The sequence below is a fragment of the Hippoglossus stenolepis genome, chromosome 11 (genome assembly GCF_022539355.2).
Source record: "Hippoglossus stenolepis isolate QCI-W04-F060 chromosome 11, HSTE1.2, whole genome shotgun sequence".
In the NCBI taxonomy this organism is placed as follows: Eukaryota; Metazoa; Chordata; class Actinopteri; order Pleuronectiformes; family Pleuronectidae; genus Hippoglossus; species Hippoglossus stenolepis.
In genome coordinates this window covers 24316760-24339896 of record NC_061493.1, presented here as the reverse complement: position 1 = coordinate 24339896, position 23137 = coordinate 24316760, and the positions used below count along the sequence as shown (strand labels likewise).

At 46.1% G+C, this 23137-nt stretch overlaps 1 protein-coding gene across 1 annotated transcript in view; it reads left to right on the top strand.

Annotated features, from left to right (window-relative positions):
- The window catches only part of tmeff1b (transmembrane protein with EGF-like and two follistatin-like domains 1b), a 32124-nt gene that overhangs the window by 2492 nt on the left and 6495 nt on the right, over positions 1–23137 (top strand). Inside the window, exons 2-6 of the mRNA XM_035170045.2 lie at positions 15213–15322; positions 17546–17675; positions 19288–19317; positions 21749–21845; positions 22975–23123. Of these exons, the coding sequence (XP_035025936.2) occupies positions 15213–15322; positions 17546–17675; positions 19288–19317; positions 21749–21845; positions 22975–23123 (516 nt within the window). The remainder of the gene's footprint in view (positions 1–15212; positions 15323–17545; positions 17676–19287; positions 19318–21748; positions 21846–22974; positions 23124–23137) is intronic.

Below are 23137 nucleotides of genomic sequence, written 5' to 3'. Positions count from 1 at the left end.
CTCTGAGCTGTTTGAGACCAGCAGCGTTTCCTCCGGCTCCACACGCCTTCACCTCGGAGTTATTTCTTTATTCAGCAGTGAAACGCAAACTGGTTGATACCCGCGGCCGCTCCGTGCACACCCCCTGCCACAGTACGCTGTGCTGAGATAATCACCTGTAAGCTTCAAGTGGGTTGATGGTCAGTAAACTGGAGGAGGGACGGCTCTGATGGTCTTTATATACACTCACTGATCATCTTTATATACAGTCACTGATCATCTTTATATACAGTCACTGATCGTCTTTATATACAGTCACTGATCGTCTTTATATACAGTCACTGATCATCTTTATATACAGTCACTGATCCTCTTTATATACAGTCACTGATCGTCTTTATATACAGTCACTGATCATCTTTATATACAGTCACTGATCGTCTTTATATACAGTCACTGATCATCTTTATATACAGTCACTGATGGTCTTTATATACAGTCACTGATCGTCTTTATATACAGTCACTGATCGTCTTTATATACAGTCACTGATGGTCTTTATATACAGTCACTGATCGCTTTATATACAGTCACTGATGGTCTTTATATACAGTCACTGATCGTCTTTATATACAGTCACTGATCGTCTTTATATACAGTCACTGATCATCTTTATATACAGTCACTGATCGTCTTTATATACAGTCACTGATCATCTTTATATACAGTCACTGATCATCTTTATATACAGTCACTGATGTTCTTTATATACAGTCACTGATGGTCTTTATATACAGTCACTGATCCTCTTTATATACAGTCACTGATCGTCTTTATATACAGTCAGTGATCATCTTTATATACAGTCACTGATGGTCTTTATATACAGTCAGTGATCGTCTTTATATACAGTCACTGACAAGCATGATAGGCAAGGAGGTCACAGCCGTCGCTATAACACCTGAGGATTGTGGGTAGTGTAGTTCTTTTCTCAGAACCTAGTTGATACCATACTGACTTGTGGCTTCTACTGGAGAATAACATCTCTTCGCTTGTGGTGAGTCTACCTTGGATGGTTAAATATTATGGTTGATTATCATTATGACAGATGGATGAGTAACTTCTTCTCAACTTTACCATAGAGTTCTGTTGATCTCAGTCTGGGACACAACGTTCTTGAAGCTGTTCCAAGTGGCTGCAGCAGAAGACATGAAAGATACCGTACCCACCTCTGACTAGATCAGTGTGATCTAAGATAGTGACCGGAAGATGACCTCTGGGAAATAGGTGTGCAGTGACACGAGGGAAGTTTGTTTAGAACGGCTTTAGGAATATACCAGCGAGGAGTCACATGACGGACAATCAACTTGTTCATTGGAGCAAAAACCAACGAGATCTGGCCACGGACTCTTGTCACACGAATGTTGTTTTACTTGAGTGGATTTTCTCTGCTCTTCTTTAGTTACACAGCTTTATGTTCTGTAGTAAATCTCATAAAACGACTTGGCCGAACGCCTGGAAACAGCCCGACAGGTACGGGGGGAAGCTATGAAGCGAGAAGAAGTCATAAGCAAAACTCTGCTCTGGTGCTATTTTTACTGAGAAGTCGCCTGAAAATGTGTGAATGTAAAGTTTCTTCGAGCAGTCGAAGAGTCAGATTAGATTCTGGGACAGTCGGGACGGAGCTTATTCAACCAAGATAAGTGAAGTCCTCTGCTGTCTCCCGCCCCCTGGGGGTGCTCTCACAGAGTCTCGAGGACGCTCTGGGGTTCGTCCAGGTTCGTCAACCTCCTCAACTCCCACCGTGACGCCCGGTGGAAGGAAACTGGCGTCTGTACCGAGCGTGATTAAAACTTCAGGAGGAGCGGTGACGTTAACAGAGCTGCAGATGAATATTGATGTTCTGTCGACGCTGTTTACAAGTTACACTCAGGCCATTTAGCAGGAGCTCTCGTCCCGAGCACATCAGCTCTGCGCCGTCGAAGGGATGGTGGAGAATAGTGAGGAGCAGGCAGAGCGCTCAAAGGGGGGGGGGGGCGTGGCAAGTCGAGGATCAGGAGCTGCTGTGGGAGGTGAAACTCTTAAGTGTAAATAATACTGCTCAACCTGACCAGGATTGGCTGATATATCGACGCCTCACAGATAATTTGTCAGCGAACTCTTGAGAAGGACCCTCGGGCTGCTGGGAAATCAGAGGGTAAACGAATGGAGTGTCTATTCTTCTGCCTCGGTGCCTCTGAGCAAACACGAGGATGGAGGCAGCAGGATGATGTTCACCTCTGAGATCGGCTGCAGTGTTTTAGTGCAACAAAGGCTGAAGCAGTGAAGATGCTGGATAGTGAAACATGACCTCTGCAGTGGCTCACAGAGCTGCAGGCTGTTGGAAGATATTCAAACATTTCAGCGTTAAGTCGTGTTTATAAAATCTTCATGAATCACAAACACAAATCAAGCAAACAGATTTTTACCAAACCTTTTTCAACATGTCGGTTTCTGAAGGAGCGACAGATGGATTTAGCTGTGGTTGTTGTGATTGGTTTAAAAAGCTCTGATGAGGTGGAGGTGCTCTCGACTGAGAAACACTGTGACCAACCGTTTGAAACTGAAATGCCAGAACCAAGTGTGCAGGGCAGATTACTCTTCTGAACACTGGACCAACCTTTCCTTGTTGTTTTCTTCTCATGTCTTTTCACTTTCTCTGAGCGTCGCTGCTCTCCAGCTGAGAAGGAATTATCCACCGATCAGTTTTGCCGGCGGAGTTTAGGGCAAACCAATTATCTGCAGCGCGACAGGGTGACGGACGCTTTTAATTGTCTTTCAGGAGGCAATGAAAGCTGTTTGTCAACGGGCTGGATGTGGACTCTGTGAATCGGCGGTGGCTCCTGGAGTTTAATTAAACCTGGAGGATAAAAGGTTGTAAAGTCAAGGTGCTGCTCAGGTGAATCCACAGCTGTCTGTCACCACAGGCTGGAGACTGCTGTTGTGTGTGAGGTCAGATTCACCTGCGTGAGCATGAAAGTGAGAAAATTACAGAATATTACATTGAAGACATAATCAGAGACACTTCACTCCTGAACGTCCTGTCGTCAGCACCTATGTGGGAGGAGTCTACCTATACTTGACTCTGATTGGTTTGTAGAGGCATCTGACGTGGGCGTGTTCTCAGTTGGGGGAGGGGGGGGTAGTAGTCTCTCGTTTGAATGGAGAAACAAAGCTTCATTTGGTTGGCATGGTAACATCATGATGGTATAACTATCAGCTTCAGCACCTTCAGGGGCAGTACTCCTCAGTATTACAGTACTACAGTACTCCACAGTACTACAGTACTTTACAGTACTCCTCAGTACTACAGTACTTCACTAGTTCAAATGCAGCAACGTCCTCGTGGTTCAAACATTATATCGTCGGAGGTGAAGACTGCAGCTTCTTCTTCTTCTTCTTCTATTGTTTAATTCTGTCTCTACTTCCTGTGATTGGTCAAAAAGTCCAAACTATCCAACAAAGTGTTTTCACTCTGGAACAGAACCAGGGTTCTGAAGCTCCTAAACAAACAAGGTGTAAAGATTCCCTTTTCATTTTTATCGTCAAATAAAATTTAACGTCAGGCATTTTCATCCCCACTTCCTTAAGAGCAGGATGAGTTTCTCCACTTTAGTTTGTTTCACAGATCTGTGGATTCAGTAGCTTGTGTAGGAAAAAGTTATAAATAAATAAAATCTCTTGGGATCAACACGTCGTGAGAAACAGTCGACCAAAAACCACAAAGCTGCTTTTCATAGATTCTGAAGTCAGCATGTTCATGGGAGATCTAATCCAGCAGCAGCCTCTACACATGTGTTAGCAGAGGGTGAGTCTTCTCCTGCAGGTCCTCAGGTGAGTCTTCTCCTGCAGGTCCTCAGGTGAGTCTTCTCCTGCAGGTCCTCAGGTGAGTCTTCTCCTGCAGGTCCTCAGGTGAGTCTTCTCCTGCAGGTCCTCAGGTGAGTCTTCTCCTGCAGGTCCTCAGGTGAGTCTTCTGCAGGTCCTCAGTAGTCTTCCTGCAGGTCCTCAGGTGAGTCTTCTCCTGCAGGTCCTCAGGTGCACACAGAGCCTACACCACGTTATTCTTCTCTCCGTCACCCTCCAGCGCCGGATCTCAGTCGCCATGAACCACTGATGTTTGCACTTCAAACGGGAGCTAATCTCCGTCAGCCGACACCACATGAAATGTAAGTCTGGACACCGTCGAACCGCAGGTGTGGACGTTTGGAGCAGCGAGCGTTTGATTCCTCCACCTCTTTGATCTCGCTCTCGCTCCTTCATATTATTTCAGGGTGGAGGAACGTGGCACTTCACTTCCTGTAGGGGACTTTATTTTAAATGTTTGCATCGTGGTGGATCCTGCGGAGGATCTCCTGTTGAGTTCTCACATCTGCTCATTCGGACTTTCTCTGCTTCGCACTCTGACACGTCTTTATCTTCCTCGACCTTTGGGTGTCTAACTAAAGGCACAATTAAGATTTGGTGACAAACTCCACCTGAGCTGAGAAAATAAAAATGATTTCTATGACACTGGCTTAATATGTGGGCCGTCAATTATGCGAGGCAATACTGAAGGCGTGGATTGCTCTGTAGATTAGGCTGAATGGCAGCTTTATGAAGGGAGTGAAATTGCAGAGGCCTCATTTGTCAGATTTCGAGCGACTCGGCCTCCTCGCTGCTGCTGCTGCTTTCACCAAGACCGATTCCTCGCTGTGAAACACAGGCTGCATTAAAAACAAGGGCTCATCAAAATGCTAAATAAAAGCTGATTAATTTTGGTTTCCACGACCGGATGATCGAACAGCAGACTGTGTTTCTGAGCTGCAGGGAGCCAGGATCACTTTATATCTCTGGAGAAGTGACAGTGCAGTCGTTTGTCTTGGTGGAGCTGAGGCAACTGTCCACACAGTGTAGTGACGAACACAAAATACACACAACAGAAGCTCCGGGACTGAAGTGCAGAAACTGATGTGACTAAAAGTCTAAATCCACTGCTGCCAAAAGGGTTGTGCATCATTCTGCAGGTATCAACCACATTGGCTCAGTCTGTATGAATGCAGTTGGTTAAATCTGTCCACCTGGTGGCGTTGCATCCTGCGTTTCCTCTCTTTTATCTCTGTGTTTGGTCTCCACCACCTCCCGAGGGGAACGTCAGATTCTTTAGCTGTTAAATGCGTCACTACGTTCAGCAGCTGCTCCCAGACTCTGCTGTTCATGTTCAGTGGCTTCATCAGACACTGGCTGTCGTCTGAACCCCAATGTTCAGTTATTCTCTGCAGGTTTGAGCTGTCGTGCATCTAATGACAGTCTGTGGGGATTCACGTGTTCATTCTCTCTCTTACTGGTTTATTTAAATCTCGGCATTGTGGTGAACGCCATGGTAACAGGAGCGGCCCGGCACCTCGCCAGCCTCCCGTTTCCGCCGTGCTGTGTTTGAATCAGTGGAAAACTTGTGAGTTCTTCAGCCTCAAACATTCTGCTCTGTGTTTACCGCGTTGGCTCCTCTGCTGCTGAGAACATTCCTGTTTTTCTTTTAAAGCTAAAATCCGACAGCGTGAGGAGTTCCAAGTTTCCTTAAGACAAAGACTCAAGCCCAAAACATGTGGATTCATCAGCGTCAGCTGACTGTGAGCATCAAAAAGCTGTTTCCAAGCAATTAAATATCTTAACTATAAACTCCTAATTCAAAGAGAATAACGAGTTTATTTTCATCTTATATGGGAATAAATGAATAGATTAATTAGTAGATACCACTCTGTTCACTGTGGGGTTCTGGGTAAAGGTTTTTTAACTGAAGAAAATCCCATAAAAGTGAAGTAACATTAAAGTCACTTCTTGAAGATCATGAATTGATGCAGAAAACCATTGGAATTTCTTAAAATGTCTTTATATTAATATATTGAGTGTTCCTTTGACACTTTGTGAGAACGCAGCTGTAGAAATTTAACTTTCTGATGCATAGTCAAACTCGGAGATGCATACAAAGATGAAAATACATAATTATATTTGAATCTAGGAATTACTGTATCAATTTCCCCCTGAAACATATTTACAAGTCAATGACACAGTGTCTTTAAGTCTGGTTATATTGAATTATAATGTTTTCAACCTCCTAAAACATGAAGAAACCCTTTAAAATAACCTTATATTCAATAATAATAATCAGTCCAATCTTGTTTGTGCTCAATATTCCTGTTTTCATCTTAACCTATAAAAAACACATTATTATTATCAAAGTCAAGCTGCAAATTCAAAAGTGGTTTTACTGTTAGATTCTTAACCTTCCTTTGTTTTTTCTCTTATAAAACCAGTGAAGTAATGATGAAATCCAATTAGAAATCCCTTCATTAAATATAATCTATTAACTATCCCATTAAAAACTTCAGAGAGCATTCATTTTTAATTAACGTTACTTAACTCAGGGGTGGTTTTAACTTTGGTCATTCAGTCATAATCGGTTTTTATCCCTAAATCCCTTAAACCAAGAAGAGAATCAGCTTAATTACCCTTTTATATAATATAATCCGTTCATTAAAACACTCACTTTCTCCGACAAAGGTCACGTCTTCACTTCCACATTGAACAATGACATTTGGCTGCAGCACCAGGAATCCTCATGTTGGACAAATATTCCAGTTTTATGTTTGTTTTCTAAGTCGTTTGTGACCAAAATCATTTTTATGATTTTACAATATTATTACAACCTAAACCCAGCAGACAAAGTAAACCAGTAAACCCTGCGCTGCCGTCTGCCCTGAAGACTCAACTGTGTCTTTATGTCCCGTCAGTCTTGTTATTAGCTGGAGGATGAAGAGCAGCTTCTAGCTGATGGTGATGAATTCTCCATGACAAAATAACCCACACAGGCCGGTTCATACATTTATTTATCCTGCAGAAATTGATTGAACCAATATTTTCATGCCGGAGGCGCTATATAATTCAGCAGAGCTGCCTTTTAATTCTGCGGCCGTCGTCCATCATCCTCTCGGTGGTTTGTCGGTTTACGTGTCTGCAGGGATTCTTCTATCCTCCTCGGCCTTCGTCACTGTGAACCTCAGGAGCTCATATTCTCTGCAGGGTTGGTTGTGGAGCCATTAGCCACCGCAACACTCAGGGTTAGCTTCCCCGCCCAGTGACCGTGGACGGACAAAGAGTCGTCAGCTCCAGCCGGGGTCAAGGCTGGTGCTTGTCTGAATGCACAGCAGAGTGGAAGGCTGCTGACACCTCAGAGGGGGTGATGCATTTCACTGCACACGACGCACACAGCCCCGGACCTCTTTGTGCACCAATTCAAATGCATCAAGTGCAAATCACCTGCTGGTTTACTGTGTGAGCTCGTGGACCGGGGGCCTGGTGTCCTCTGCTGTGCCCAGAATTGGAATGGGACCTGATTAGTCTCGCATCGGCGACTCTTCGGCTGAATCCATTCAGTGCTGCAACGAGGCGGGGGGGAGGGGCAGTGTGTAAATCTGTGCGAAGGCGTCGTTTTGTTGACTCTGAGCTTTCAGGTGATTGAATTGAGCAGGTTCGATGGTGAAAGCTGCGTTTCTGAGCAAATATTTAACATTCAAAGGATTTTTGTTCTCCATGTTTTCCTCATGCGTCGCTGCTGGTTTCCACTTTATTCTGTGAAACCCACTTGCATGCAAAAAGAGTGATTAGTGGATGTAAATATATTGAACGGCTGCTGCCACACAAATGTCAAAGATAAAAACAGGGTTTAACTCACAGCTCTTAACTTTTAGGGCCCAGAGTTTTCCCTCTGTAGGTTGTGCACTGATCTGTGTGATTTCCCTGCAATAAATCTGCTTTGTTTTTGTGCTGAAGTGCTTCCTTCGCTGTGGAAAGCTCTTCAGAGAGTCTGCACTCAGACGAGCCAAGCGGAGACTGAGAGGGGCTTTTGTCCTCCAGCCGATTCTCACAGGCTGTTTCACGGCCTCTCTGCATGTTGGGACTGTTTACGAGCCTCGTGGACGCCGATGCCACGAGCTCACAAACAACCCGAAATCTGTCGCAGCCCCCCGCTGCTCCCGACGTGGCCTGAAACACAACGGGCCAACAAAGAGGGGATTCAGCCTCACGACACGTTTGGAGACGCAGCCGTTACGTGGCGTCTGAGCAGAGCGCCGTCTTGGTTTTGTGCAGTTTCAGGATCCAGGTCTCAGATTGTCTTTATTTTCTGTCTCGTCTTCATCCTCTCCTAACCTGAGCCGTCACCGTGTTAACAGCACTGCAGACATTAAAACTTCCCGCCCGAATATTGATTGAAAGGCGATTTGATTTCACAGCTATTCACACTTTCTGTTCAGTTCTGTTTCATCGGGAAGACAAAAGAGAGATTTAGCTCTCAACTGTTACTGCAGAAATGTAAAAAACTTTGAGTAAATATGTCATATTCATATCCTATGAAATCACGTGGGCGTAGCCAAAAACCTTTAACGATCCATAATACAACGTGCGAACCTCAGATCATCACATTTTATTCTAATCGAGTGAAGCAGAGCAAAGTTAGGGAGGTTTTAGTGGAGAACAGCAGGTGGCGCTCTGCAGCTCGGTGCTGGACTTCACCAGGCGTAACGTCTGTCAGTCGCTCTGTGATGTGAACTGTATTTTAGCTCCTGTTCAGTGAGTGTTGGTCGCAGACAGATCAGAACGATACTGATTCTGTGGAGTTTGTGTTTTTGGCCTGAAGCAGAATGATCGTCGGTACTTTGTGGACGTGTAGAGTTTGTGTGTTTGGTCGACGTGCTGATTTAGATGCTTGGTGTTTGAATTGTGTTTGGTTTCGGTGAAAATGGTTGTCATGGCGTTTAGCCGAGATTCTTCCTGTTCTAACCAGGTACAACGTGTCCATATTGAGAAAACGTTATCTAGTTTGTTGCCTCGTGGTGTCATGTGAGGCCAGCAGCAAAGAAACAACCTGAGGTTCCAATGTGTGGCTCCAGAAGGGATGATTTGATTTAGCTCGACTCTACCAAGGAATCTTCACAGGAGCGTGAACATGAGACCGTCAGGATGTTCATCCTCAGTCTCTCGTGCACTTTGATTCTTGCCATAGCAGAGAACAGTTGTTGAGGTTTCCAGGTGTGTGAGAAATCATTTTTTATCTGTAAGCTGTAAACTGTGTTGCAGTTGATGAGGATCTTAATTGTCTTGTTAGTAACCAACCACACTGGCAGCAGGGCCTGTGTTACAGCCACTTCCCTGGAGGTCAATTACTTCCTGCTCTGCCTCGGCGTCAGACTCCAGAATGAACCTGGAAGGAGTCTCTGTGTCGCTGTGATCTGTTCGACATGAATAAAACATCAAAGCCGCTCTCTCTGCGCTGCACTCGCTGCTTCCCAGGTGAAGATCAGTCTGCAGCAACAGCTGATGAAGCCAAACGAGCCGAGAGTCCGCCGGGCAGCTCCATCTGCCTTCCAGGGAAAAAAGACTAAACACAAAACTGGACAAATGAGCTGCAGTTACAGAGGAGGAGGGGGAGGAGGAGGAGGAAGGCAGGGTGGTAATTAGACAGCAGGTCCTTCTGCAGCATCTGCTCAGCGTCACTGTCAGGGTTGAAGGTTCAGTTCCCTGAAAACTCATCTTGTCTGCTGCTGTCAGACTTTATTTAACTTTCTGCTTCTGGCGAGTTTATAACATCTTCCTCACATGTTTATGTATTTACAACATTTCATTTATCGAACATCAACAATTGAAATGTTGTAAAAATGTCATTTTTAGTCCTGCGACATATTCAGAAGATTCACTGGAGCTGAATCCTGAGATTGTGTTTGGCTGCAAGAGAACAAAACCAAATCAATTCTCTGCACTTTGTTTTGAGGCCTGTGGCGACATGATGCATCTGATGAGTGGGACCAGCGTCACCATCCATCACGTGGAGTTGTCTTCTGTTTACATTCAGTGTTTCTGTCCAATCGCACGCTGTGTAGATCCTGTGTTGTTTACATCCTTCCTGGGGTTTCCCTCCTCCTACATCGACGAATCAGCAGCCGGACGTTGAGCGTTTCTGACCAGTGTGTTCCTAAATTAACTCTGGTTTTTAATAACTTCAGAGTGTTTTTAACTGATCTCAGTTCAGCTTCACTCTTCAGCTGCAGCTGGTTGTGACAGTTGAAGCTGACTCTCAGTCAGTTCTTCTCACAGGAGATGGAACCCACTCAGCAGAGTTACAGAGAACAGACGCTCAGGGAGAGAAGGAGGAAACTTTCTCATGTTCACACTCACACATCAGACTCACTTTCATCAAGCTGCTGGTTTAAGGTAGAAAAGTTTCATATTGTTGATTCAATATCTGTCGTGAAGAGGAGGACCGAGGATTGAGCCTTGTGGGACACCTTTCCTAAACTTCAGGACACTTTGAACCTCTAGAAACCACTGCTCAGTTGTTTCAGGTATGTGGATCAGCCGCCTCATGTCAGTGATGTCGATGTAAATCAGCTGCTGAGACACTTCAGTCAGGTGGATTATAGATATTATAAATATTGATGGTTGTTGACGGAAAAACCGAATCACAAAGGATATTTTTGTAACTCAGATCCCTGAAGATTCATCACAGAGATTCTTAAAATAAAGACTCGTCACACTTTTATTAAACTGCGCCTCATGCTGCTGCTGGAGCTGACATCTGAAGGAAAACTAAAACAAAGAATCTAAAAATGCAAAGGAAGGACGTCAGCGTTGCTTTGTTGCCCATAGCAACAGGGAGGAGGAGGAGGAGGAGGAGGAGGAGGGGCAGGAGGCGCTGAGTGTTTCATGTTTTATTCAAGCAGCAGAGGAGAACAGAGAAAAGCTCTTCACACAGAAACTCATCCAGCTGCTGCGGTCAGGACGTTTAATACAGATCCAGGAACAGCGGGAGTCGAGCGGCGCACAGTGTTTAGTCTTCATCAGACTCAACAGACCACACATCCGTCCCCACGTCTCAGCCACTAGTGCTCGGGGGTCTTATAACACCAGCAGCAGTGACGTGTTGTTTAGAAAAACACAACAGAGCTTCTGCTTTATTCAAAATGATCTGCAGCAGAAAACCTAACGTCTGTGGAGACGTGGAACCAGACTCCAGAGGTCTGGTCTGGATCCTGCTTCTTCTCTCAAACCGAAACACTGACCTGCAGTAATTTAGCACAAAGAGCCGTTCATTCAAAGTTTATTAATATTCAATGGACACTTCTTGAGACATGAGCGACACAGACAGAGATTTTTGGAGAAAAACATGAACATGACATCTTTGATCTTCAGATTTGGATTCGTATTAAATGTTATTGGTCAAAGGCCACAGTGACCTCATGAGTGTCATGAGTCAGAAACACAGCAATAAGACTATAACTCTCACCTCTTGTAGCTTCTATCCACACCAAAACCCTCGGATTAGTTCCTGCAATAACTGTGAATTTATATTATTTAATTTTTTTGAACATCTTATAGAAATATGTATTTATTTTAGTCATGCTTCAAATACTGCAATTTTTACGCTGGTCTCTTTCGTCATCTTTTGTATTTAAACTTCTCCTTTGCTCTTTGTGAATTTGCCCTTGACATGCTGCTGTAACACAATAACTTCCCAAATTGGGATCAATAAAGTACATCCATCTATCTATCTATCTAAATATGATGAAAGTGAAACCTGCGTTCCTGCAGCTTGTCCATATCTCCGGTCCGACTCTTTTTCATCCTCAGACGCTGATTCTCGTTTGTTTGACAGATTTTCTTCCGACGCCGTGAACTCGTCTTCACTCGTCATGAATTTATTTCCTCTGTGGCGGCAGAACGTGTTGCAGACGTCTTCAGAAACTCGTGTGACTCTGACAGGCTCACTGTAAACACACTGAACACTGGTTAGCCTACAGACATCCCATAATGCAACAGGGGTGGAGGAAGGCTGAGAACATCTATTCGTTCTGCGTTTGCAAATCTAAGTGGTTCTTGTTTTCTGGATTTAAATGAGCTTTTATGACATTTTACACAAGTATAGTAAGAAAGTAATATGTGATGAATGAATATACCTTGATAACTCCTGATGACAGAAAAAGAAAAGAGATAAAACCCTGAGGGGGGGGTGTGTGTGTGTGTGTGTGTGTGTGTGTGTGTTGTGGCTCTCCCCCTGCGGACTGTGAATGTTGAGCAGGTGTGAACGGTCCCGTGTTCTGTCAGGCTCTGTTGTAATTAGTTGCCGCAGCAGGACGCCCAGCGGCTGCTCCACCACCAGGAGACACCAGTGACCTTAATGTCTGCGGCTCGTGAGAGGATTTTCAAATCTTAACATGACCACAGATAAAACCGATCTTTTACACACACCGCACGATCCAGCCCTGACGTGAGAACACACACTTGGCGTTTGAACGATTCCTGAGACTCGTGATCAAACGTGACTTCAGAATGAAAACAAACATGTCCTCTTGTACTGTCCACCTGGTACGAGACACAAGTCCTCTCTATGCTGTAGGACACCGTTTTTCAGTATATTACTAACATCCGGTTAGTGACGACGGCGCTCGCTCTCTCGCTGTTTCTGTCAAACTATGACTTGATTGACATTTTAAACTCAGGGAGGCGTGGTGACATTAAGACCACGTCTGTGAACCTCTCACGCTTCAGGATCTGATGATCGCTTCAGATCAGCCTCCAATCAGCATCGTTCCTGCCACCGTCAGGACGATGACCCACTTGTGTGCAGCAGGTGTGAGACGACAGGAAAATGTTGTCATTGTGTTGACGGACGGTGATGGCGTCTGAACGCTCCTCACAGCTTCAGTTAGTAACTTCAACCTTCAGCTCTGAAGCGTCACCACACAGGACGCCATCACACCCTGCTCTCCAGTCCTCTAGGCCTCCGAATGACACATGGACATGTCTGTCTCTGAGCGTGGAGGGGACCTGAAGTCCCATCATGCATCAGTGACGCTGGTATTTTACACTAATGTCACGCCGCCTCCCTCTGCTGCTCCATGTCTCTGCTGAAGAGAGTGCTAGTGTGTGTGTGTGTGTGTGTGTGTGTGTGTGTGTGTGTGTGTGTGTGTGCTAGTGTGCTGGTGTGTGCTGTTTGTGTGTGTAGTGTGTCAGGACTCCAGGATTAGACCCATAGCCTGTAAGCATAGACCCTGAAGACCCCCCCACCTGGAGCGCCCCCTGGTGTCTGGCTGCAGTATAGGTTATAAACTCCTCCTCCTCCATGTTAGCAGATGGGACATGGACCAAAGTAAACGTTAAATAAATGTTTGTAAAGATGTTTCTGTGATTTCAGGTCGTTCTTCTCTCTCTGATGTTTGTTCAAGTTTCTGATCAGTTTGGTTTGAATCAGTTATTTGATGATATAAAAACAGGCTGAGACGTCATGATTGACAGCTGAGACTGACTCCTGATTGGTCGGGAGCGTGTGTGGGCGGGACGTCTTTATTTACAGTCTAGTATTGAGTCTCTTGAAGTTGTGATGCTGTGGTGAAATAATCTGTCCACACACGCACACAGACACACACTCCGCTGCAGCACAGACAGCGGCTGCAGCGGTTAAAGGATGTGGAGAGTGTCGAAGGCCTCGCAGCAGCAGACAGATGACGTATGAACGTCCAGAGGCAGAACTGCAGTGGACGGGCGAGGAAGGAGGGGTTTAGATAACGAGCCAGTGATGGGGAGGGTGGATGGAGCGGTGCTGAGGTGGCCATGACGACCGCACCGGGCTCATGGGATCTGGGGGGTGGATGTGCCTGGGGGGGGGTGGCTGCTGCCTCGCGCCGTCAGCTTCTTTAGTTCTGCTCTGATCCAAAAGACCAAATTATGTGCATTTCAAATCTGTGTTTCTGTTGTAAAATGTATGAGGGCGAGGAGCCTCAACACACACACACACACACACACACACACACAGATCCACAAAGATATATCAGCAACAGCCAGCATCACACACACGCACACACAACATACACACGCACACATTTCAGACTGGAAACACACTGTGGTTCGTTTCCTTTGGTCCAAACACACACACACAATTTCATTTGCATTTGTGTTTGTCGCCAGCTGGAGGCTGCTTGTTGTTCAGCATAAAACTGTCTGGCTCTAAGAAACTGGGCTTTCTGAAACCTGCAACCAGGAAACAGAACCCACTCACCTCCCTGTCACACACACACACACACACACACACACACACACACACACAGGAGGCCTCTGGGCCCTGAGCTGCTCTCTAACGTGTGTACACAATGTTTGGATGAATTAGCTGGAGAAGTCGAGTTGAGTTTCCCCTAAATGTCGTCAATACTTCGTCACTTCGTCTAAAAGCCGAGGCTTCGAAGGGTTAAACGTTTCTTTAGTTGTGGTGTTTACCTCCTACTTTTTCCTGACGTCGTTAATTTGTGTTTAATTTCCTCGCTCCTCACATCTGAAGGTTAGTTTCCTCTGTTTGCTGCGTCTCCGTCCTGGTTTCACCCCCCCCACCTCCAGCTGCTCGGCTTCAGGTTGTTTTTTTGTGCCCGGTTGTTACTGAGGCCAGCGGTGGACATTTTTAGGAGCGGAGGAGGTTCTCAAACAGTAATGACAGGTCATTATGCAGCTCTTCAAAGTCAACTCAGCTTCGAAACACAGGAATCTGTCTTTTATCTCAGAGGAAATGTGGATAATTTAAGTCGCTGTTTGCACATTTCTGAGTCGCTGAGGTCTGTTATTATCAGACAAGACATGACCCCCCCCCACCCACAAGGTGCCAGCTGTGTGTGTGTGTGTGTGGTCTGTGTGTGTGGGTCTGTGTGTGTGTGTGTGTGTGTGTGTGTGTGTGTGTGTGGGTCTGTGTGTGTGTGGGTCTGTGTGTGTGTGTAGTGGCGCTGATCGCTAATGATATGATGCAGCAGGTTTCAGGGGAAACTTATATCTTTTGCTTTGGATCCAGTGCAGCTCAGGTTAAAACCCTCCTCCCATCAGCTGCTGGTCTGCTGGCCCGGTCCCGACATGGTTCCTGCCTGGCAGAACGTCCAGGTTCTGTTCCAGGAAAATCTAAACCTCCAGCGCACTGAGGGCTCCAACATCAGTCCTGCGTAGACTCTGGCTCCAAACGACGTCTGCAGATTAAAGATGGTGGCGTCTTCATCCCAGATATTTAATGTTGATGGGAGGAAGTGGACACGATGTCCATGACACTGTCTAATCACTGCAGCCGGACTCACTTGTATCTGTCACACAAATAAGACCCGAGTCATGAAAACGTCCTCCCTCTGTTTGTGTTGCAGACCTGTCGGAGAAGAAGAGCGACCTGAGGGTGTGCGATGACGCCTCCTGTCGGTTCGGAGGCGTCTGCAGAGACGACGGAGCTCAGCTCAAATGTGTCTGCCAGTTCCAGGTATGCTTTTTCATTATTTCTTCTTCGCTGGTGAAACTGAGAATCTCTCTCCAGCCTCCGTCTGTGGTTCTCAGCTCTGAACCCACTGGTCCCCACTGAAGATGTAAACCTTTAAAGACACCTCACAACTATTTAGTTTCCCTTTTGATTCTCAGTTATATAAATGGAACCAATGCTCACTGTTGTTTTTCAGGGGACTATTTCCTGTGGCGGATTAACATAAAGTAAAAACCCAGTCTGTGCTGTGAAGGTTCAGGTGACTCCTCCATCGTTCTCCAGGATCCTGACAAGCATCACCTGGCTCAGTTTGTGTGATTCCTGTTATGAGGTGAATGAATCTGTCATGAACCAGCGAACCAGCAAAGAGCAGAGGAAGAAGTGAAAGAACCAGAACTGACAACTGTGGTTCAGTGAAAATCTAATTTGTAAACATGTTATCATGACGCTCTTGTGCTTTTTGTATGATATCAAACATAGTTTGAGCTAAATAAACAGTCGACATCATGGCTGAGGATTTCCACCTCGACGCTGCAGTCTTCAACCACAGGTCCAGGGAGCTGGGCTCTGTGATGTCACAAAGGGAGGAGCTCAGTAGCTGGGAAAGGCTCCAGTTAGCGAGTCAGGGTTTGATTTTCTGTCCGAGCCCGATGTTCTCCCAGATTAGAGGCATGTGTAAAAAGTCTGACCAGAATGTGAACAGTCAACTAAACTTGAGAAGAAGTTTTCTGAGGCAACTTGAGGAGGAGTTTCTCCTCTGCTGTTATCTGAAGGGCTGAGAATCTTCACCAACATGAGCTGTGAGGGGAAGTTCTCAGAAAACATCACAAGAATGTTCTCATTTTGTGTTTTTTTTAAAGATAGAAGAACCTGTTCAGGCTTCGGAGCTGTGTTAAAAGTATTAATTTAGATTTGGTATAAAAGAAACAAAGCATGATGCAGAATTGGGGCAGCATCTGTTTGACATCCTGTCTGCTGATACCTGGAGAATCAAAACCAATCCTGCTGCAGGATGATGAGGATGAGGATGATGTATATTATTAATGCCAACTCAAAGCACTGACGATAAGAAAAACTGTTCATTTTGTCCTGGTCTGTCCTCCAGTGATGTTTTGTCCATGGATCCGAAGGAGGATCCTTTTTTGTCTAGTGTGAAAGACGCTTTAATGCTGACGAACGTAGACTCGACACGACGATGCTTCGTTTCTTCACATCCATGAAAAACCTTCTCTCGTCTCAGCTGGAGTTTGGATGTGATGGAGACAAACTGCCAAAACAGAGCGCTGGCGTCTTTGAAGATAACAAGCGAGAGGACGTCCTGCTGCTCGACCACACTCTGCTCTCGTCTCCACTCGCTCCCAGAACTCGCTCTGAGCTCAGGATCTGTCCCCACGTGCTCCGTAATCTGGATGCCCCGGTTGATCGCTGCCGTGGTTTGTCACTGGTGAATTCTCGAGAAGCCGCGGGCGTCACTGCAGTGGATTTCATTCGTACAGTTTGTAAAGCAGCAGAGTGAGAGTGTTTGTAGCAGAGGTCACTGAGGTCCTCCCTGCAGGGCACCGCTGCTAAATGATTGATGGCTGTGAGTTAATAGAATATGGATTGGTGAAGGCTGATATGTGTCCTTGGCAGCTGCTGCAGTTTGTAGCAGAGTCGGGTCAGTTGCTCTCAGCCTTCATGCAGAATGAACGAAGCTCCAGATCCTCCTCTCGCTGCTGAACGAGGCGCTTCACACGCTCATTGATTCAAACACATCACATGTTATATAACTGACAGCTTGTTTTCATCCGGGCGTCGTGCTCTGACATTCATCTCTGTGGCTCCTCTCGCTGAAGTTCTACCTCTGAGCTCTGAAGTCTGTGACTTTGGTCAGAAAAGAGCCGCTGACCTCTGACCTCGGACGAGTTCCAGTTTGGCTGTTTTGGTCTTTGAACGCCTCAGTTTATGTTTTTAAATCCGACACTTCAAATACAACACAAACGTCCGCTCGGACTAAAGGTTCAACTGATTGACTCTGTTATTTTTCTTTATTTGACTATTTACTTTAGTTAGTTGAGTAGTGATGTTTTGGTCAAAGTGTTGAGGTGGTGAGCTCTTTCTGACGTCCTTGTCCTTCCGCCGCCCTCGGCCGCCCGCTGGGAGTCACCAGCACCAGGTTTGGAGTTGGTCCAGCGTCCCGTGGACGGCGCGACACTTAATTAACATTCGATTGTGTTTGATTTCCAGTGCCACAAAAACTACATCCCTGTGTGTGGCTCCAACGGCGACACCTACCAGAACGAGTGCTACAGGCGACAGGCGTCCTGCAAACAGCAGAGACTCATCTCCCGGGTGTCCGATGGCCCCTGCTCCCCCGGTGAGTCTGCCAGGAAACACAGAGGAGACCTGAATTAACACTGATTGGTTGATTGAGGTCAGAGGTTTGCAGGGTTGTATCACATCTTTTCATTTATTGTAATGGACCATAATTTGGGGCCACGGATGAGAGCCGTTAACGTCCTCCCAGAGCGGGGGGGGTTCCCAAGCCTGGGTGTGAGGACCCTCCAGAGTCCTGCAGAGGTTTCCGAGGGGACCACAGGTGCTGGGGGGGTTGAGATCAGGGCTCGGTGCAGACAACTTCGTCCACATCAAGATGGGAAGAGCATGTCTTCATGGAGGTGACGTGCACGAGAGAAAAGAGACAAACACAAACTAAGTTGGAAGCTGTTAACATATTGTTGCTACATCACAACTACATCCCACTCTGAGAAACGTCTAGTAACACCAGAGCAGTGGTGTCGGTAGTGGCGGTCAACTCCATCTGCAGGGGAGGAGGTCTGATTTCCCTGGAGACCCTGCCTGGCGATCTGCTCTTATTACCCGTTACACCGGGGATCAGGCGCTGCGATATGCCCTCCGCTTCCCTCGCTCCCGTCCTCCTGCAATTTCCTCTCCCTGAGATTTATGCTTCCTGTAATTGGAGCGTTCGGCGGCTGTGAGCCGAGGCGACGGCACGAATACTCGAGTCCGTATCCCTGAGCAGCAGCGGAGGAGGAGGAAACGTAGAAAGACAGTCACAGGAGACGGGAGGGCGGAGCCTCCTCCCTGGGATGTGATCACAGGTCAGCAGAGGTCTGAACCGCCACATCACCCCCCCGAGAGAGAGAGAGAGAGAGAGAGAGAGAGAGAGAGAGAGAGAGAGAGAGAGAGAGAGAGAGAGAGAGAGAGAGAGAGAGGAGAGAGAAGACCAAATTACACTCACTCATAAAAACCAGTCCTGTGAACCCTTTTTATTTGAATCAAGACCTATGAATTATTCTCTGAGAAATCAGTAAAAATGTTAAAGAAAGAGACAAAATACTTCCTGGATCTGCCCCTGAGAGACTCACACACACACACACACACACACACACACACACACACACTCAGTGCTGCCTCCTTTTCCACACAAAAAAATAAAAAACCTCACGATGACTTTGTAAAGAAGTGCCGCAGCTAAAGGTGAAATTTAATTGGACAAAGCTGTGTCCATCTCTTAATGCAGCAGCAGCAGCAGCTGCCAGACGCCACAAACACAGCGTCCATCTCTTAATTCAAGGTTGCCACGCCAACATTTCTCCTGCAAGAGTCCATTTCCTAATGGAGCTGCAGCTCTGAGCCAATGGGACCTGCTGCAGTGCACGAGTGGGACGACTGGGACGACTGGGACGTTATTACCTGTTTGTGTTGATTTGACTCATGAAGGATTCAAAATCTGCTCATGTCATAACAGAGTCAGAAAACCAGCATGTTTAAATTGGTAGGTGTGTTTTTGAATGTTGCTGCCCCTCTTTATGCTAAGCTAAGCTAACTGCATCCTAACCTCTCTTCACCTACTGATTGATTGATTGATTTACTTCATGCTTCTTGTGTGTGTGTGTGTGTGCATAGTGTGTGTGTGTGTGTGTTAATAACAGTAGAAGTGATGGTTGTCTCTTGTGTCTTCACAGATCCCGGCTCCGGTTCAGGAGACGGAGACGGTGAGTGTTTTTTTTTTTTTAAGCTTTGATTTCCGACTTCTCGTCTGCTGCGAGTGAAAGTCAAACAAAAATCAATTACAGCTGAATCTTTATCTGCCCTCCACAAACAAATCAGTGCTGAGGTCCAAGCTTGTAATCTTCCTCTGTGTCTCTATTTGCCGCCGCCCCCCCTCGTTGAATATTAACTTCTCTAATAAAGGCCACGTGGAGGATTTCATTCTCTGAATTAACTCCTCCCCCGATGAACAGACTGATATTTTCTGTCTCGTGGGAGTCGAGCTGAAAGACTCATTCTTGCCAAATTTGGCAACAGAGGCATTTTGAGACCATCTGGGAGCGCCGGCCGCAGTGTTTGCTGTTAAATATGGCTGCCGGGGGGTTTAATTGGAGGCGGCGTCCGGAGAGACGGTATCTCCACCATCTGCGTGTGGGTGGAGTCAACGAGCCGGTGATCTCCCACAGGCGATGGACCGGTCGAGCCTCGGAGATAAATTATTAAATGTCTGGACTCTGTTTGTCTTCTTCTCTCCAAACATGTGCTCGCCTGCCGACTCAAAACACATCTGCCCGTGAAACTGCGCCTGCTTTTCAAACAGGAAGTAAAGGTTCACAGCGGCGTCACAGAAAAGCTGGACTTGACTGAGAGTTCCTGCTCTGCTGGAAATAATGATGATGATTTCCTCCATCCACTCATCCATCATCTGCACCACATATCTTTTCAGGGTTGGAGGCAAACCCCAGCGGACATTGGGCAGAGGGCGGGTTTAACCTGGACATACAGAGACAAACAATCTTTCACTCTCACTCCTACAGTGAGTTTAGAGTTGTGTTTGATTTGTAAGTGTGAAATAACAGCACGAGACTCTCACACCAAATGATTCCAAACTTACAGTCGTGTGTTTTCCACTGAGTGAAGCAAAAACCTTCCCGTCAGCCTCCGACTTCCTTTTGTTACAGCAGCAGAAAATACAATCAATTAAGAAATGATTTTTACTACTGGAGATATTTTTGCTGAGCGACAGTAAAGACACAAAGAGGAAGAAACAAAGCTGTAATTTCATTCCATGCATTAACAGAACATCCTCGTGGCATCAACAGAAAGTAAAATCCACTTACAATAATGTTTCCTCCTGAACAAGTCTGTTGATGCAGTTTACTCGTATATAAACAGAATTTGTCAGAAACGGACTGAAATTCCTCCGTCAGAGAAAAACCAGAGTCATGTATGTTTGTAGACGAGTCTAAAACGAGGCCTTGTGAAAAAGGAACCGAGTGGTCCAGCTGTGTGTGTGTGTGTGTGTGTGTGTGTGTGTGTGTGTGTGTGTGTGTGTGTGTGTGTGTGTGTGTGTGTGTGTGTGTGTGTGTGTGTGTGCGCACAGCAAAGTCAGCAAAGAAACAAAGAGCCTCTCTGCTGCAGATCCTCGTCGATCGATCGGCAGCCTCCGAGCCCCGACTGAGCTCTGCATGTTCAATACATCCACACACAGCAGGTCAATCTGTCAGCCACACACACACACACACACACACACACACACAGTGCGATCACAGTGCAGTAGTGATCGTGGAGTGGAGGTATCGAGCTCCCTTCTATCCATCCACTCAACCACTCATGACGTCTCAGGCTGTTCTTATATCCTCAAACGCCGACGCCTGCTTTGTTTTTTTTATTTGAGATTTTAAGGTTGAGCAGAAACCTGAACGGCTGCAGGTGAGGATTTCTGCCCCCTGCAGGAGGATCAGCACAGCTCCTGTCATGTGGACTAATTTCAGCACCAAGCGTTTCCTTTATTACAACAACACTACACGTGATGAATCATGGGACAAGCGCGTCGACGTCTTGTCCGCTCTGAACTCGCTCTCTGCTGGGGAATGGACACCGTCATGCGTGAGGACATTAGACGCGTCCCCTGTAATGGTGATGATAGTAATGATGTCACGAGAGGATCACGCGTGGCTCTGTTTCCTTTGGGCCGATAAGCTCCAGGACTCTGATAGGAAAGTGTGTGTGAGCCGCGTGTGTCGGGGCTGGAAAATGAAACGGTGTCATCAGTGTTAACGGCACGACGGCGCTCACCGGAACAGAAACTGACTTTAGCTGGAGGTTGTTTTAAAAAAGAGAAATCAAGTGACGTGAGCCTGAAAAGAGGCTTATTATTATTATTATTATTATTATTTGAATAAGATCATTATATCTTTTTTATAGATCTATATTTATTCCATCTACACCTGTCTTTAATTTTTATTATGACGTCTCCTCTGTAAACAGTAAATAATCAGGATACTTTTTTTGTTGTGTCCATTCTACCGAACGACTCATTCTGAGTTTGTTCTTAATAAACACAGAGACAAAGGAATTCATTCGTCTTTAATGTAGCTCTGAGAAAAACGTTTCCTGTAAAATCTATATCACAGGTTGTTGTTTTTTCCCCAGACGACGAAGGCTCAGGCTCAGACGTTGGGAAGAAGTTCACCAAGTGCAGCACGTGTAAATACGGAGCAGAGTGTGACGAGGACTCGGAGGACGTGTGGTGAGTGTCCGTGGGTGAGGGCCCGTCACAGGTGCCACGGTCCGGAGGGTCTCTACTGGTGTTTAGCACAAGAGCCCGGCCCTGCACACATGCAGGCTCAGCCGGGCCCCAGCGGCTTTTAATACGTCCATTGTGACGCCATCAAGTAACTGAACCGACACGTGAAACAATATTTCACAGACGAGGAAGACGAGTAAACAGAACTCCCAACATCTGGTTTGAAATTAAACATCTGGAAGAGCTGAGGGTGAACCAGACCTGAATCTACAGAAACCAAATCCAACCAGAGACTTCAGTCAGGACACTCACATGCAGTACTCTGATTTCTCTGAGTACTCTGAGTACTCTGAGTACTCTGATTTCTCTGAGTACTCTGAGTACTCTGAGTACTCTGAAAATGAGGATCCCAACATGTAAACAAATGATCTCTCAGCTGATTTGCGCAACTTGAATGAAATGATCAATGTTTTACTTCCTTGTGGGAAAATTACGTGAAACGACTTTTCGGGTTTCTAGGATTGTCCCTCCTGCTCCACTACGTAGACAAGATGGCGACTGGGGGAAATTTCAAAAGCTTTGGAAGTGATGTGTTGAATGTTCAAGATTAAATAGACTCAATTTAAAATTCACTTCATATTTATATATTGAATTTGCAAATTGTAGTTTTGAGTTTATTTTGGATTCAGTCAGATCACTTGATTCTGTCTCATCTCTCACACACTTTGAACATTCCTGCAGGATTGTCCAGAAAAAAAAGATAAAAAACGTTTTGTTAATTTGCACAAGTTGCCACCAGAGTAAAACCTCTTTAACACCAATATTAGCAAAGCTGCTCAACTTGCTAAAGGTGATTAACTCCTTTCTCATCGGCCACTTGAGGAGTTTGCCTTTCTGGGTTTTTCCGAGTGCGTCGACCACCGACGGCTGAGGCGCTCTCTCACCTCGCCGTCGTGTTTCCATCACTGATGATCAGAGCCGATAAAAACCTGCGTCTACTCATGTGACCTGGAAGTGATTGATGATTGAATCCATTGAAACCGTATTGCTGGTTAATCTGGGACAGCTCCTGCTTTTCTGCTCCTGTGACAAACTGTGAGAATCTGCTCTGATGCGTGACTCCTCTCCTCAGGTGCATATGTAACATCGACTGCAGCGGCCACAACGAAAACCCCGTGTGTGCCACCGACGGAAACTCCTACAACAACCCCTGTCTGGTCCGAGAGGCGTCGTGCATGAAGCAGGAGCAGATCGACGTCAAACACCTGGGCAGGTGCCCTGGTAAGACCGAGACA